Raw genomic sequence first — 17,718 nt, 5'->3', positions numbered from 1 at the left:
ATCGTTTCACTGTACTTGCATGTTAAATTCACAACTTCAGGGTTATCTTTGATCTTCTCTGGTTCTATCACAGGTTTGGGGACCCGCTCTGTGAAACAAAGATACAGATATGATCATTCAGTCCACATAAAAAAACTGAATGAAATCAAACACAACTGCACTAGCCTTTCATAAAGTGTTATGACAGTACCATGTACAAAGATGGTATTAGACGGCAATACCATGGCACTTCATTGCAAACCATGACTTAAAAAAAAAGGTACTACTACAGTTTTTGTACCATGATAGTACTGTGGTACTCTTGGAAATATCTTGGAGTACCATGTAAGTAACATGGTATTAATCAAAAGATTATGGTATTAAAATCTGATGCCGTTATTATACAATGACACTGTTTTTCTGTGTGTGAGGCAAAGTAATAGAGTCAGTATTATAAACACTACAGATCATTAGACAATACATTTTTAAAAAAATGGAGAACACAGCATCCAAAGAAGTACATTGTAACAATTACGATTTTGCAATTATGAATAAAAAGTATAGTAATCACAACTAACAGTAGTAAGGTGAGTAAATCGTATGCTGTGTGTACTGCAAGTATATCATACAGAATATTATATAGTATTGAATGTCTGTATATTCAGCACTTGCATACAGTAAAAATACAGTAGTCCAACTGCAAAAGCCAAAAAAAACTCTAAAGGAAAAGCATGTTACAGTACACTCAAAAAAGTGAAATTAAGGTCAATGAGGGATTCATTCTGCCTCAGCATCACGTCTTCATGTTGTTTCGGCCTGAGGACTTGGTAATGTCGTCTCTTGCCAGGCAAAGGAAGAAAAAAAACATCTAGCTTTGACAACTTTCTCCACACCTTGCTCTGCCTCGTCCACCACCTCTTACACAAACCAAAGAATATACACTAACAAGAAGCGACACTCAATAGAATATTCCACTGAAACACCGGCACCAGCAGCAGCCCTGCGTTTCCGCCATTTTGGGGTGAAAGTGAGTCGCAGTCCACTAGTTTCTATGGCAATATCAGCTGCTTTGATAAAAAAAAATTTACATTAAAGCTAGTCTGGGTAAACCCAGCCTGATCTGCTGGCAATTTGATTTCGCTCGGCAACTCAGTCTGGAAACCCGTGCATTCATTTCTGCTGCGCTGTTACACTTTTGCGGGAACCAATCACAGACTGGCTTATCCACCTTGCTCGCTATTGGCGGGTATAACACGATGACGATAGAGAAGTGACGGCAAGCAGCTTTCAAACTCTATCTGATCTACCCGTCTCTCCAAAATAACAATGCACAATCACAGTGACGCCGATTGTGTTAAGCATTTACCTTATCTGAGATAAATGCAGCAGAGCGTTGATCCGACAGTCTCTTCATAGGAAGATTACAAACAGCGATTAATGACACACAATGATTCTCTGCTGTTATTTTGGTGGTTTGCTTCACGATGTGAGTACAGGACTCTTTTACTTCAATGCCCCTTGATGGTAGACAACATTTTTATTATTTGCTCTATATGTTTCGTCTCCCTGCTTCTTGAATCTCGCGCCGCCTGAGCTGACTGGAATTCTTTTGGTTGTCATGACAATGACGTAGTTTAGGGCGGCTATATTCCGCGTTCATTTACACCGAACCAGAACAGTATCAGAGTCGCCTTTTAACCTCTCGACGATGCTGAATGACTTCTTTAGTTAGCAAACAAATCGCTCGAGTGGGTGTAAATACCGATCACTTTCATGTTTTTTTGCACAACCTGCAAAAATCGCTCGATGCCATTGCTGCTTCTGCAAACCGCGGATCAATGCTACAAACCAATACAAACTAAACCTGCGTCTCAATCAGCTCCCTAGTTCCCTAAGTCGTGAATCAGTATATCATGAAAGTGAATGTGGCTGATTCCCTGATCAGTGCCCTGACTACTGAACTAGGGAGCTGATTGAGACACACGGTAAACCTGTCTGGAGTTTTCGCATCGCTCTGCAAAGTTCGTCACCTGGATCGTTGATCTGATTGGTTGAAGGACTATCCAATTGCGTGACTAATGTTCGTTGATCACGCCTCTTGTGCAGTAGGAAATACATAGCAAACTCCCCAGACCAATGTTCAATTTTAAATTGAGCTTGGTCTGGTGATAGCCAGACTACATTAAAGCTGAAATCAAACCTGAATGATGACAACACAGAATAAAATACTATCACTAGTGATCAAATCCTTTCAACAGTTTATTTTACACACTTTGTGTTTAATTCTTCTACTTTTTTTACAAAACCTTTGCTCTCTAGAAACCCAGTCAGTTTGGGTTAACATTCTTTGAAGTTCAAGTATTAGCATTATAAACACTGAATTAATACCAATATATGGAATTACATTAAGGACATGCATCAGAAAAATTGGGAATGTTGGACAATAAATATAGGAATATAACAGCTTGATTTTGCAGTGTTGTCTAATGTCCGTTAAAGCAAAAGTGTCCAAAAGTGTGAATTATGTGATAACGGACACAGCAATGCATCATGTATTATAAGATCATTATGTTTGTAGCGTGATCCTTTAAAACGTACAATATATATATTTCAATTCAGACCTAGATATTATTACTATTACTTCACTAGGTCTGAAATATATTGTTCGCTGCAAACATGATGATCTTAAATCTATTAATTATTAATTTACTATTAATAAATGTGTAAAGTTGCATAAAATGGAAATACTCAATAAAGTAGGCTAACTACGTTACCTCAGATGGTTGGATTGGTAAAATAAAACATATAAGACAATACAACATTTACTGTAGGAGCGATTTTGGGTGTGTAAGATGTGAAGGATTCAGTATTTTCACCTCAAAATGGCGGCCGCGCTACCCGAACGCCATCTAGTGTTTACCCAAAAAGTATTAAAGTGTTGTCTTATGTTGCTTACATCCAACATTCACTGACTTAATTCTGAGTCAGTTTTGGCACTCTGAACTGACTATGTATAGTTGGTTTGGTCACATCATTAAATTAAAAGGTGCTCTAAGCGAAGTCACGCGTTTTTAGGCCAAAACATTTTTTGTCACATACAGCAAACATCTCCTCACTATCCGCTAGCTGGCTGTCCCCTGAACACGGTCTCTGTAGTCGCCACAAGCTCCAAAAACGGCAACAAAAACAAACTGGTGCAGCCTGGACCACTTAACATAATAAACATGCTCCAGCCAATAACCGATAAGCAGCGTCAATACGCAAGCTACTTACATTTTAAATGCGCGTTCATGACTGTTTCAGGAAGCACGGAGGGGAGGGCCAGGAGGAGGAGGAGGGAGGATCTAGCTAGCCTCTGTTTTGTTTGACAACACTTCGAACGTCAACAGGAAGTTACTCCGCTCAGAATCGCTTAGAGAGCCTTTAAAGGTGCTAAAGAGGATGTTTTGTTTTATACATTTTTGCAATATTACTTGAAACTGTCTTTACTAAGTGATAAAAGACTGTTTATTAGGTGCACTGAAAGGAATATTATTAATATAAATCATCTGTGCACGAGGTAGGGCCTTAAAAACATCAGCCAATCGTTTACGCGATGATTGGCCCTCTGGCTTGTCAATCACTGCCAAGACGTTCCTTGTGAGAGACGCGCGGCTGCGCGCTCTAGTAACTTTCCACACTCCACAGGCGCTGCATGCGATGTTTTTGTCAGGAGACAGGAGTAACAACTGCAGATTATGAGTCACCTGCGGTGAGTCCGACATAATGAATCCACTAAGTGTGTGCGCGGCTTAACGATTGTAAGGCCGATTATGAATGTAAATTGATACTTATGACTGATCGCGCTTAAACGCGTCCAGTCAGAGCCAGTTGCGTTTAGTCTGCGATTACAGTCGGTGTTCAAATTCCATGTGAAAGTATATAAATCTGCTTCAGGAGCAGGAAACTATCGCTGTATGTTGAGCATAGTCAGAATGTTTTAGCTAGTCATTAAATGTGTGCCTGGCTTAATAACACAGCGAATACCGGTGGTAAACAAACACTCGTGCACGAGTTTTGGAAGGCGTTCACTTGAAATGAGCTGTGAAGGAGGGGGATTATTCTTCCGCATGCGCTCATTTCAAAAACTCAGTCGACGAAAACATCCTCTGTACCACCTTTAAGTGTGAAAATTTTTGAGTCATTGTGTGTAAACAATGACAACAGCGCTGTAGCGTTTGTGTGCTTTAGTGGGCGAGAATGTGTTCAGAGTTGTGCAAAAAAGAGTGCATGAAATTGGCAAATGGTGTCTGAACTTCCTTGTTTGATGTTTTACAGAGAGTGAATTATTCGACAAACTGGTTTAGGCTATTGGGAATTTGGTTCAGATAATGGAGTTTAGTTTAAGACTGTAATATTAATCAATAATCAATATTCACTCACCCATAACAGTCAATGTGAATCTCTGTTGCTGCTCTTTACTGTTGATGTCAATGGTATAAACTCCACTATGTTCGACTTTTAGATTAGTTATATTAATTTGTCCAGTCTTCTCATCAACAGTTGTGATGCCTCTGAATCTTGGATTCGGGATCAGAATTTCTCCTTCATCCCATTCAATCGCCTTGACAGTAACAGTTCCATCAGTGTTTATGTGTTTCCAGATGATGCTGGTGACAGGAGGAATGAATTTGTCTGGACGAAAAGAAACTTGATCACCCACTGCTTTCATCACACCTTCACCTGATGAATAAAATATGACACATAAAATCCAGGAAGTGAATAAAACTTATTTAACGAAGTTAAAACGTAAAAATAATGGAAAGACAGAAACTCTTTTCAGTCATTTGATATTTGTAAATGAGACAATTTATGATAATGTTTAATTATAACTGTTTAGGTTTGCCAGGAACGGCTCGTCATTTCCAATAAAAAGTTAATAACTTACCTGAAACGGTTTCTGAGGTGATGAACACAACGATGGTGATCAAAATCAAACGTCGAAGTGACATTTTGTTAGAAAATGTACACTTTCATTCACCTTTCTTCTATATTTTGATCAGACACGTGAACACGCACGACACGAGGTGTGAGAATAGAGATGTAAAGGAAGTATAAAAAAAATCACACACACACACACACACACACACACACGGAAATCATGAAATATTGATGTGTTAGTCCTTCACTAATATAAGCAATTGTTACTGCTGCCATCTGGTGTACATTGCAAATGTTTGATATCGATGTCTAGCAGAAGTGTGTGTCCAGCAGCAACACCACCATCCACGAGCCTTACCTGACCACGCGAGATGATGATGGCAGATCAGAGCTCGTTCGGCAGGGGGCGCTCTATCTATCTGTCTGTCTGTTTGAATGAAAGTCAGTGGAGGAGATGCTTCAACATTACCAATCTGGGTGCTGGATCTTTTTAGCCTGGACATATTCATTTTGGAGTGAATATTTGGGGTGTGCTCCCAAAAAACAGTAGCTGTTTTATAATAATTGATTCACAGTAATGTAGCCTACATCCTTTTTTTCGTTTTGACATCAATAATTGTAAATATGTACAAACTGTGATGGACACAATTTAAAATTGATTAAACTTTTTTTTTTTTGTAATATGCATGTTCATACTTCACTAATGGCACAAATCTGAATTTTTGTTTCAAAAAGAAGTCTCAAGATGCGTTCACATTTTACATTTGACAGAGGATTTTATTCAAAGTGATTTACATTGCATTCAATGTTTACTATTTTATTAGTTCATGTCCTGCATCAAACTCACACCCTTTGCCTTGGTAAAATTAAACAGAATAAAACATCTTCTCTATATTATATTCTCTATATAAAAAAAAAAATAAGCAAAATGTTTTGTGTACAATTTACTGTCATGTATATACATTATATGTTTTTACTAACATTTTTTAAACGCAATTTCTACACAATCACTAAACACCCCTAATGCAAAACTCTCTGTTTGGTGCCAGTAAGACTTTCTCATCTCGTTCCTCCTTGAAAACAAAGTATCTGCATATTTAACAGTAGATTCATAGATTCATAACCTGAGGATGAAGTTCCTGTGACAGAAAGATCAAACAACAGTCAGATTTATGAAGGCACAGACGGTTCAGATCTCCAGATGATTCAGTAAAGCTGAGATTTATAGAGTTCATGATGAGCAGAACTGTGGCAGCGTCAATCATACACTCACAGCTGTTATTTCTGAGGGGAAAAACAGCACAATTGTTTAATTTATATTATAAAACATATAATAATGATTTTCCACAACAAGCTTAATCTTGTAAATCTTGCGTCTCCCACAAGCAGCACAATCACCTTGAATTGTGAATGATTCATGAGTTCATGTTAATTATAAATGTTAGAATGTTTGAGTTTTGAGCAAATGATAAGCACAGATGAAAGAAATGAAACACATTAATAAATAAACACAGTTGTCTTACCGTGAAAATCAATTATAGTAAAAGCATGATGATAATCATAGTGATCCAAGGAATGACGGCTGCGACGGCACATCCTTTGATTGATACTAATGAAGGAGAAAATATATTATGAATATAAAACCAATTCCTGGAACACATTTAAATGATCATAGTAAGGTTATTAAATTGCATCTTGTATTATTGAATTATGGCACAATCTAGATAAAATCATAGTTACATTAGGGGTGGGCGATATGATAAAAATATCAATATATGATATTTTTAAAAATATGAAATATAAAATATGTTTTTTTTTTCCAGGAAAATCACAATTCACGATTTTATCACATTTTTTTGTGTTGGTCTTACTATTTTGAAAGTGAATGAGCAGTACAGACAAATTAATTTTCCTATTTCCTTACAAGGTAACAAAATATAAAATAAAAAAGAATGGCAGACCTTTTAGGCCAAAGTAGAGGTGGGTGGAGATTAAAATAATTTTCATTATCATAAGTGTTTAAATATGATTTGCAAGCAAAAACAACCGTTTAAAGAACTGCAAAATGAATCTGTATATGTAAAAACAAACTGTTGCAAAGTTAAAGCAATGATAGATTAGTATGAAGGTAAAGCAATTAGATTGTGTTGGTCATTATGTAAATGATTTGACTGTGTCTGTGTTCTTTAATTCGCACGCCAGCAGTAGATCACGAGCAAAACTTGCCATTCCCATCGCCGCATTTGTATAATTGCGCTCTCATGCAAATTAACCCTGTTTAGTAAATCTGGCCCCTAATTTGTATCTTTACTCTTTTGTATTTGTCCCACTGTTTGTAATTTGCATCTTTGATCTTATGTTTAATAACAAAATAAATTAAAATAGCTATATCAAGATACACATGTTTATTGTAAAATAAAATTACTTATACCATGAAATAAGATTTTGGTTATATCGCTCACCCCACGCATGATACTACGATATTTCTTCAAAAGTAGATTGTGGAGGTTTTTCTAATCATTCATGATCAAAAATCGTATTAAAGTACCTCAGGGATGATGTGTTTTTGTAAGTTAGCGGCGCACAGGTTCCCTCGATCAAAAGCCTATTAATTTTTCCCATTGACTTTTGGAAAATCGTAAAAAAAATTTTAACAAAGGGTTATGACACTTACACGTTTTATCTATCAAGATCATCTATCAAGTTAACACAACATTTATACATTTTGAAGGCTAAATAAAGTAATCAGATATAAAAAGCTAACAGTAGGCTATAAACGGTCTACAGCACACCATGGTCGCGGATCAACGTCAAGCTTCCTCAAACTTTTAGAAAACAACTTTATTTAAAAACATGCTCGCTGATTATGATCTGTGCTGTGTATTAATACTTATCCACTTTCTCATGAGAAATGCTGTCCAAATGTCCTGTTTGTCATGATGACGTCTAAAGTCCCCGCCAAAGGAAGTAGTCCCTTTTAGCGACTTGTTAGCAACCGCCGTTTTTAAGACACAAATAAAGGTTTAAAAAAAAATCACAAGCGGGTTATAACTGGTGTGTTTTATGTTATAGATCAAAACGAGAAAATATTTAGAGGCTTTGTTAACCACAGACCTTATTCAGGTGATTTAGCAAAAACCCATTCAAAAAACCCATAGACTTTAGGGGCGATGGAACCGGAAGTCCTAATAACTCGCTTCTGGGTTTTGCCTACAGAAACACGTCATCCCTGAGGTACTTTATATCGCACACCCCTAACATACAAGTTATGGTTAAAGGGATAGTTCACCCAAAAATGAAAGTTCTGTCATTATTTACTCCTGTGAGGGAATTTTTGAACTAATTAATAATGAACTAACATTTCTTTTCTTCTACAGGCCTAATAATAATCTAACTTTGAAATAGAGAAATAGTCACTAGGACTGAGTGTTGTAAGTGGAAAGATTCTGACTAGACAGCATCCTTCTGAGGATAAAAAATAGTCTTGTTTTAACCTATTGAGTAATCTGAACTATTAACCCGGTGATATTTTTGGATGATCTTGTGATTCAGTTGTTCTAATCTAAATTTATGCGGGACAGAAGAACTGAGATGTTTTTCTTAAATCTAAACCAGTCGTATTAAGACTGATGATAATGAGTAATAGATCATGTCATACTGACTGTGAAGTGTACCTGAAATCCTATAAAACCTGTTGTATTCCTTTGTTCGGAGAGAGATTCTCTGGGATTGATGAGAACTCTCCCGGCCGTGATTTAAGTTTTGAAGAGCAACAACTGGAGTCTCTGCTTATTGCTGCAGCAAGTCAGGTTAGGAAACAAGGTTTAAGGGGGTCAAGACGTTGACCCGAAATATTACTGTCAATTAGGAGACGCTCCAGGAAGGTAACTTAAGTCAGGTGCGTCTTGGAAAAATCTACCACGCTCCCCCTCAAGTTGTTCCAAACCTGTATGAATTTATTTGTTCTGCTGAACACAAAGGAATCTGCTCTGTTACAAACATTCTTCCTCATTCTTCTTCAGCAGAACAAAGAAATTCATAGAGGTTTGGAACAACTTGAAGGTGAGTAAATGATGACAGAATTTTGATTTTTGGGTGAACTATCCCTTTAATGTCCCTCCAGCGTCTCACCATTAAACAGATCTCTCTCATAGACCCGAGCACTGGTCTCCTCACTCACTGTGTTCTTCAGTGTACAGGTGAAGAAGTTTACTGGATTTCCTTCATTTTCAACTGTGATAAACTCTCCTTTTGGATGGAGCGCTAAACCCGGCAGTATTTGTCCAGATGAATTCTTCCAGATGATCGTTTCACTGTACTTGCATGTTAAATTCACAACATCAGAGTTATCTTTGATCTTCTCTGGTTCTATCACAGGTTTGGGGACCCGCTCTGTGAAACAAAGATACAAATCCGATCATTCAATCCACATAAAAAACTGAATGAAATCAAACACAACTGCACTAGTCTTGCAAGTTACGACAGTACCATGTACAATGATGGTATTAATCAAAGGATCATGGTATTACAATCTGATGCCATTATTGTACAATGACTGTTTTTCTGTGTGTGAGGCAAAATAAAAGAGTCAATATTATAAACACTACAGATCATTCATTAGACATAACATAAAAAATGGAGAACACAGCATCCAAAGAAGTATATTGTAACAATTATGATTTTGCAATTATGAAAAAAAGTATAGTAATCACAACTAACAGTAGTAAGGTGAGTAAATCGTATGCTGTGTGCACTGCAAGTGTATCGTACTGAATTATAGTATTGAATGTCTGTATATTCAGCACTTCCATACAGTAAAAATACGGTAGTCCAACTGCAAAAGCCAAAAAAACTCTACAGGAAAAGCATGTTACAGTACACTAAAAAAAGTGAAATTAAGGTCAATGAGGGATTCATTCTGATTCAGCATCATGTTGGCCTGAGGACTTGGTAATGTCGTCTCTTGCCAGGCGAAGGAAGCATCTAGCTTTGACAACATTCTCCACACCTTGCTCTGCCTCGTCCACCACCTCGTACACATACTCTTCCTCCTCTCCCTCTTATATTGCTTACATCCAACATTCAGTGACTTCATTCTGAGTCAGTTTTGGCACTCTGAACCAGAGCACGTGAGCGAAGCGGAGCGGTGTGACGCTCCGCTACGTTTTCCGCTCTATGGACGTGCGCTCCACTCAGTCGCTCAACCGCCCAAGCAAGCGCTCCGTTAATATTCCGCTCACGCTCGCCGAGTCGCCGTAAACCAATTCTCGCTCAGATCCCTCTCCGACATAAAATTGCTCTAGTAGGCCTAATTGTTTACTGTTTGTACCGAAATTCTTGGATAATCGTATAAAATTATTCATGCTGAGTTGCTGATAAATAGCAATTATCATGTTTCAAAACTAAATTCTTACATTCTTCTTAATTTTATTAATTGCATTAATTAAAATGTATTAAATATATTAATCTAACCTTAGCAAACATACCTAAAATGCAAAAACTGAAAAAGTGTATTTGATTTTCGTTAACTTTTATTTCCGTGAAAATAGGCAACACGATCACACGAGAATGCGTATCAATAGTACGAGTTTGTAATCTCGTAGAATATATACGCCAAAATGAGTTTTATGGTACGCAGTTTTTCGCGTGCATATGATACGCACTTTATGGCGTGTATATGATACGCTCTTGGTTAGGATGGGGTGGGGGGTGGGGGTTCGTACGTATAATACGCCATAAAGTGCGTATCATATGCACGCGAAAAATTCATTTTGGCGTTTATATTCTACGAGATTACAAACTCGTACTATTGATACGCATTTTCGTGTGATCGGGCTCCAATAGGCTAGCTGCCGTTGTTGTGCAATAGAACATTCAAAACAGGTTCATTAAAACAAACGCACACACGAGACGAAATATGCGTAGATCTTTACAAAACACATTTTGATTATAAAGCCTGTGAGATGCATAAACAAGATAAAATGCACTTAAAGAATGCTTAGATTATGAACTGACGTCGATGAAAGAAACACTTTCTAGTGTCAAGTTAAAATAGACCATAACTGCGGGGAACTGTGGTCTATTAAAACGTCTCTTGATGTTTACTGGATTTTAGAATTCACTTTAAGAAGCATTATCTTGGACAAAGTGTCAGGCTTCAGGCTCATTCGGTGTGCCCGGGAAAGCAATCCAGCGGCAGAAAACACTCGCTCAGCGCTGGAAGAACCACTGGGAAGGTGCTAGAATCAGAATAGAAAAGTAAGGAGAAGAAGAAGTGGAAGTGTAGGAAGAAACCAACAGCAAAGACGTTAGATAGAATCAAACAAACAATATGCATAACGCGGCCGCGGGTTCAGCCAGAGGGACTGCAGTGTGTTGAGACCTCCATGTCTATATGAGTATTCAAGTTAATCTAGAATAATATGCTTTTAACACAACATCTAGTCAACAGCAGTGCTATTGCTATAATTTGGATGGTATAGTATCATGAGCCACAATTAAAGTCTTGTGACACTCATGCCAGGCGTTGTTGTTGTTGTTGTCGAGTTTCCGCGCGCCGATTGCTTTGGGCTGGGCCTAGTCAAAGTCCAGGGCCGTTTTTTAGTCCCAGTCCGTCCCTGGACGCACACCCAGTTTATCAGCTTCCTCGGTGTTTAGGGTGCTCTCCCTGACAGCTTTTACAAGTTTTGCCGTTCGTGTGATGACATTGCCCACATCGGCATGGCTGTTTATTGCATCCTTTAGGGCGAGCTGCAGTAAATGGATAGGGCATCGCATATGGAGATTGTTTTCGGTGATATATGTAGCGGTCACGTTCTCAATGATCTGCAAAAAAAATTGGCTGGAATGGGGAAGGCTGATTATCCACTGTGTCACCTTCCTCTGGGTCCTCTTCCTCTCCCTCCTCTTCTACTGCACTTTCCTCCAACCCTGGGAGGTTGAAAGCCTTTATCATGTTACTGGCGCTGTCGGTGACCACCCTGACAACGCGTCTTTGTAAATTCCAGTGTTGTAAAACACCTTCATATTTCTGAAAAATACTCTCAGCTGTGTGGTGTCCTTTAAGATGTTCACAGGACAGCAACACAGTGTGACCATTGAACACTTCATCAACGAAACTTGCCACAACACCTAGAAAGCTGTGTCCTCTTCTGTTTGTCCATATGTCTAGCGTAAGCGCGAAGCCATCTCCTAACTGCAACAGCTCCCTAAGTCTGCCTTCCATCTCACTAAGAGCATTTGGCATCAGTGTATCACGCACTGTATTGTAGCATGGAGTGGTGTATCCGGGCTGGGCAACGCTGACAAAATGACGCATACCCTCTCTTTCACCTTTTGTCAGAGGTTCATAATCCAAGTAAACCATCTTAAAAAATGCGTCATCTAATTCTTTCTTCCGTGCATTTGACACGGAGAACTGGGGACGCTGGAGAGGGAAAAAATTCTTTATCTCCTTTTGGCCTTTTGTAGTTTTTTCTGTAAAGAACAAATTTGCGTGCGTTATATTATATTATAAATTACTGTTGCCTATATCTAGCCTAGGTCTACCTGTTGGTTCGGGTCATTTTTTTTTTTTTTTTTTTTTTTTAACCCTCTACTGCACACATGTTGATGGCACATGAAAAAAAAAATATTCCACATAATTTTTTGGTTCTTTTGGGAACATTTTATTGATTAAAAAAAAAAAAAAATTCCCCCCACCCTCCCCCAAACCTAAAATATTTTTTCGTTGCCTCAGGGCAACGTTGTGCGACAATGGTACAGAGTCATAGAGAAAATCATCATCAAAATCAAATTTAAAAAAAAAAAAAAAAAAAATCAGTAAATCATTAAGTAAAAAGGGAAAAACACTTGAAAGACATTGATGTATTGAATTTGATACATGCATAGGTCTGTATCATGTAGTGTGCTATGCAATATAATGTACTTCATGTGATAAGATTTCACTCCGTACGAAACTTCAAAAAGCAGTTCATCTCTGCTGTGATGCTGTGATAGTGGTGTATGTTACAATTTTTGCACATCACTTTGGGTGTTCCTGCACACCCAGGAACCTTGCATCTTCCCTTCCTATAATACATTGTTGCCAATGAGAGGTACTGTCTAAAACCTCCTCAAAAAGTACCCCTTATCGCACAACGTTGCCCTGAGGCAACGAAAAGAAAAACTGAATTTCTGAACATGCAAAATAAAAAAAACTTCATAAAACCTGACAAAAGGCTTCTCTACACCTTCAAACACACACACACACATATTTTTATGTACAGTGCATGTCGTTTTAAATAAGATTACTAAAGCAAATAATATTGCCTTCTTCTCACACCATGTGCTCCTGTGATCATGTGTCAGAACAGGATGTCCCACCTTTAAATGGTGCTTGATATTGACTCCAACACCTTACTGAACTGTTATTTGGTACTTTCTCGACCTTTCTATTGATATCATTTAAAGAAATATTTTCTAAACATAGGGCTTAAGAAAACTTTCCGTTGCCTGAGGGCAACGCTGTGCTGTAGAGGGTTAATAATAATATTTTAGAAGTGTGACTAATCTTCTGTACTCTGTAGTTCTGTATTTAGGCCTATATACAGCTGTGAGTTTAGGTCTACAGTTTAACTGATATTATTTAATAACTAGCTACGGAGCTCCGAATATAATTCGAATTAAAAATTCGTTTCTACAACGTCACCAGGTTTTATTATTTTTATTAATTTATTATTATTTATTAATTTTAAGCAATAATGATTTTAATAAGTAATTACGAAATATAATGATTCGTTCCACGATTTAGGCCTACTAAAACTAGGTAACGAACGAATGAATTCAAAATATTTAAAATAAAAATGGGCTTAATTATTTATTTCTAACATTGTTTTTCGAGAGGTCACGTTTTTATAACATAGGGCTGTATGTTATTATGCTTCATATATTTCATAACTAATTAAAATAGCCTAACTAAACGGTAATATATTATCTTTCGTAACTAATTAAATAACTAAACGATAATATAATAAATAAATCTATTTCATGTTAAGCATAGATTAATCCTTTTAAACTAATTAAGTAATTTAATACTTAATTCGTGGCCATAATTTAGACTAAACGAAAAAAAATTATTCTTAATTCGTCGCTTTAATGTAGGCTAGTCCTAGCATAAAACAGAATAGCCTATTCTAAATTCGTGGCCGTGATTTTGTCTGCATGTTATGATCGGGGCTCCGTACAACCGAATATAGAGAATACGAACCGACGTCATGCCGTGTTGCATGCCGGGGCGGCGCCGCCATTTTGACAGGATCGCCCCCTACTACTTGCACTGAAATGAATACAGATACTTGCTTACCTTTTGTTTTGTTTCTGCCATTAAGTGGAACATTCACATTTTAAGGGTATCGTTTGCAGGGAACAGAAGCTATTTTATAGCATCGCATGATCATTTTATTTATTTTTTTATTTTTTCACTGAAGTTTTGTAGAATTTCGTTTACAATGTTCATCTGTTTACCGTGTCGCACACTGGACGCTCGCTGCTGCTTCAGCCATCATATGAATATCCAAATAAAAGTATGTTCAACACGCTGAGAAAAATCGATTCATTTATTTGTTGGAAACGTTTAAATGATGCTTAAACGAGCATATTGAGTAGGCCTACAACTGTTGTCATTGTAAATATTCCTTTCCACGATCCCAGAGAATCAGAGATTATGGGTCAGTCAGCGGACAGACGGACACGAACACACTGTATTTTTATATTTATTTCAACAGATGACAAACAAAATCAAAACCCTAGGAGCTTGTCAACAGTTTAGTAGTGAGTCCTTGCAAGGGCACATTTTAAAAACGCTGGCTTAGTCTATTATGATGACATTATATTAAAAGATGTGCAGACGAGCCCTGAATATGAACGCAACGCGTTCTCCACACAGTAGCTATGCTTTAACAGTACAGAATCTTGTGTTTGTCTCGGTGCATTAAGCGTTTCTTCATTCTTAAAAGCATTTGAATGTCCCCGTTCAAGTTCTACTAATTCACGAGCGGAGTGAGAGTCAGACTCGCAAAAGGTAATGTTAATTATTAAACCAAAAATTTCAAAAAACACTCAGCAATGTGATTCTTTTATTGAGTGATATGCAGTGGGTTTAATCAGTGCCATTACTAAAAGATTTGCCATCCGGCGTCTTCTCGTCATCTCCTAGACCTGTTTCCCTTGCTGTTTTTACACGTAGAAAAGGCAAAAAACGTTGCTCATTGTCCAGTTCTCTCTCAGAACGATTATCAAAGTTACTATCACCATTCGATGCAGCATTAATGACATACAATGGTGAAATTTTTCACAATCATGACAGAAAACAAATTACTGAACTAAACTCAATGACGGAAAGGCTGCGCGATCCTATCAAGATGGCGTATAAACAAAGAAGTTACCCAGAACTCAACGCGGCGTGACGTCAGAATCGTATTCTCTATAGCTAACCTTAGCCTACCTGTTTATTCGTTTTTTATGGTATAACTAGCTCACCTTTTGCTGCACCATGTTTGCGTAGCACATCCTCGTGCTTTCTGGCAATGTGCCGCTTCAGATTCCAATATGAATCTTTACTAACTTTAACAGCGTCCCCGCACTCCCTCTCAGTTTCTTCTCCCTGTTCATTCTTAACTTTGATTTTTACTTTACATATATGTATAAGGCCTGCAACCTCATTGAAACAATATCTGAACTCCATAACTGCTCTACTATTCTCGACCTCTACAGGTTCTCGCTCTCGAACAAGCAAATCACCAAAGGGCATTCTGGGTTGAGCGAGCGGAGCGGAATCTTCAGAAAGGCGCTCTGAGCTCTTAAGGAAATATTACCAATTTGGTTCAGATAATGGAGTTTAGTGTCTTAGGAATTCAGAAAGACTGTAATATTAATCAATAATCAATATTCACTCACCCTCAACAGTCAAGGTGAATCTCTGTTCCTGCTCTTTACTGTTGATGTCAATGGTATAAACTCCACTATGTTCAATTTTTAGATTAGTGATATTGATTTGTCCAGTCTTCTCATCAACAGTTGTGATGTTTTTGAATCTCGGATTTGGGATTAGAATTTCTCCTTCATCCCATTCAATCGCCTTGACAACAGTTCCGTCAGTGTTTATGTGTTTCCAGATGATGCTGGTGACAATAGAAGGAAGAGGTTTGTCTGGACGAAAAGAAACTCGATCACCCACTGCTTTAAACACACCTTCACCTGATGAATAAAATATGACATAGCCTATCATTTCCAGGAAGTGAATATAACTTAATAAGTTAGTAACGTAAAAATAAGGGGAACAGAACAGAAACTCTTTTCTGTCATTTGATATTTGTAAATTAGACAATTTATGATAATGTTTAATTATAACTGTTTAGGTTTGCCAGGAACGGCTTGTCATTTCCAATAAAAAGTTAAAAACTTACCTGAAACGGTTTCTGAGGTGATGGACACAACGATGGTGATCAAAGTCAAACGTCGAAGTGACATTTTGTTAGAAAAATACCCTTTCATTCACTTTTCTTCTATATTTTGATCAGACACGTGAACACGCACGACACGAGCTATAAAGCTGCATTCACGTCACCTCGTATTTACCGGAATCTTGAAATGACAACACGTGACGTTATATTCGGAGCTGTTCATGTCCTTTTGGTCCTTGGACTGGGAATTATGCGTTTCCATTGCACCACTATCAACGCCTAATAAATTAATCTACAGCGGCCACGTGGTACATCTGGGAGCTTTCAGAAAACTCCCAGCTTACAAGCTGTAATTACGAGCTGGACGTGAATGCTTTTTACAAGCTAGAATCTCGTAACTACAGGAATTACGAGGCCGCGTGAATGCACCTAAAGAATAGAGATGTTCAAAGTTCAAAACCAGACACGGAAAACATGAAATATTGATGTGTTGGTACTTCACTAATATAAGCAAGAGTTACTGCTGCCATCTGGTGTACATTGCAAATGTTTGATATCGATGTCTGGCAGAAGTGTGTGTCCAGCAGCAACACCACCATCCACGAGCCTTACCTGACCACGCGAGATGATGATGGCAGATCAGAGCTCGTTCGGCAGGGGGCGCTCTATCTGTCTGTCTGTTTGAATGAAAGTCAGTGGAGGAGATGCTTCAACATTACAAATCTGGGTGCTGGATCTTTTTTGCCTGGACATATTCATTTTGGAGTGAATATTTGGGGTGTGCTCCCAAAACAGTAGCTGTTTTATAATAACTGATTTACAGTAATGTAGCCTTGACATCAATAATTGTAAATATGTACAAACTGTGATAGACACAATTTAAAATTGATTAAACATTTTTTTTTTTGTAATATGCATGTTCATACTTCACTAATGGCACAAATCTGAATTTTTGTTTCAAAAAGAAGTCTCAAGATGCGTTCACATTTTACATTTGACAGAGGATTTTATTCAAAGTGATTTACATTGCATTCAATGTTTTCTATTTTATTGGTTCATGTCCTGCATCAAACTCACACCCTTTGCCTTGGTTAAATTAAACAGAATAAAACATCTTCTCTATATTATATTCTCTATATAAAAGAAAATGAAGCAAAATGTTTTCTGTAAAATTTACTGTCATGTATATATACATTATATGTTTTTTTATAAATATATAATAGAATTTTTTAAATGCTATTTCTACACAATCACTAAACACCCCTAATGCAAAACTCTCTGTTTGGTGCCAGTAAGAGTTTCTCATCTCGTTCCTCCTTGAAAACAAAGTATCTGCATATTTAACAGTAGATTCATAGATTCATAACCTGAGGATGAA

At 37.5% G+C, this 17,718-nt stretch overlaps 2 protein-coding genes across 4 annotated transcripts in view; both read right to left on the bottom strand.

Annotated features, from left to right (window-relative positions):
• LOC125272904 overlaps positions 1–5,266 on the bottom strand; it is a 34,026-nt gene extending 28,760 nt beyond the window's left edge. Inside the window, exons 1-2 of the mRNA XM_048198082.1 lie at positions 4,907–5,266; positions 4,583–4,701 (exon numbers count right to left, since the gene is read on the bottom strand). Of these exons, the coding sequence (XP_048054039.1) occupies positions 4,583–4,701; positions 4,907–4,970 (183 nt within the window). The 5' untranslated portion in view covers positions 4,971–5,266. The remainder of the gene's footprint in view (positions 1–4,582; positions 4,702–4,906) is intronic.
• Positions 5,267–5,655: 389 nt separating this feature from the next.
• Positions 5,656–16,601, bottom strand: LOC125272903. Of its 3 annotated transcripts, none has more exons than XM_048198080.1 (5): positions 16,344–16,601; positions 15,835–16,134; positions 9,031–9,291; positions 6,423–6,508; positions 5,656–6,183 (listed from the first exon to the last, which is right to left on the bottom strand). In XM_048198080.1, the coding sequence occupies exons 1-4, from the start codon at positions 16,429–16,431 to the stop codon at positions 6,435–6,437; spliced, it is 723 nt and encodes a 240-aa protein (XP_048054037.1). In that variant the 5' UTR covers positions 16,432–16,601; the 3' UTR covers positions 5,656–6,183; positions 6,423–6,434. The 3 variants fall into 3 exon arrangements, with proteins under 3 accessions (XP_048054037.1, XP_048054038.1, XP_048054036.1); XM_048198081.1 differs by having other exon boundaries at positions 9,080–9,291; XM_048198079.1 differs by lacking the exons at positions 5,656–6,183; positions 6,423–6,508; positions 9,031–9,291 and adding an exon at positions 10,617–12,375.
• Between the last annotated feature and the right edge of the window lie 1,117 nt (positions 16,602–17,718).

Source organism: Megalobrama amblycephala, linkage group LG7 (genome assembly GCF_018812025.1).
Source record: "Megalobrama amblycephala isolate DHTTF-2021 linkage group LG7, ASM1881202v1, whole genome shotgun sequence".
Classification (NCBI taxonomy): Eukaryota; Metazoa; Chordata; class Actinopteri; order Cypriniformes; family Xenocyprididae; genus Megalobrama; species Megalobrama amblycephala.
The sequence above is the reverse complement of the archived record's forward strand: the minus strand, read 5'-3'. Positions and strand labels throughout refer to the sequence as shown.

Coding starts and splice junctions, on each gene's coding strand:
- LOC125272903 (XM_048198079.1), bottom strand. CDS start 16,431: ATGAAAGGGTATTTTTCTAACAAAATGTCACTTCGACGTTTGACTTTG. Junction 16,135..16,343: donor CACCTCAGAAACCGTTTCAG/GTAAGTTTTTAA, acceptor TTTATTCATCAG/GTGAAGGTGTGTTTAAAGCA. Junction 12,376..15,834: donor ATTCACCTTGACTGTTGAGG/GTGAGTGAATAT, acceptor TGTTCTTTACAG/AAAAAACTACAAAAGGCCAA.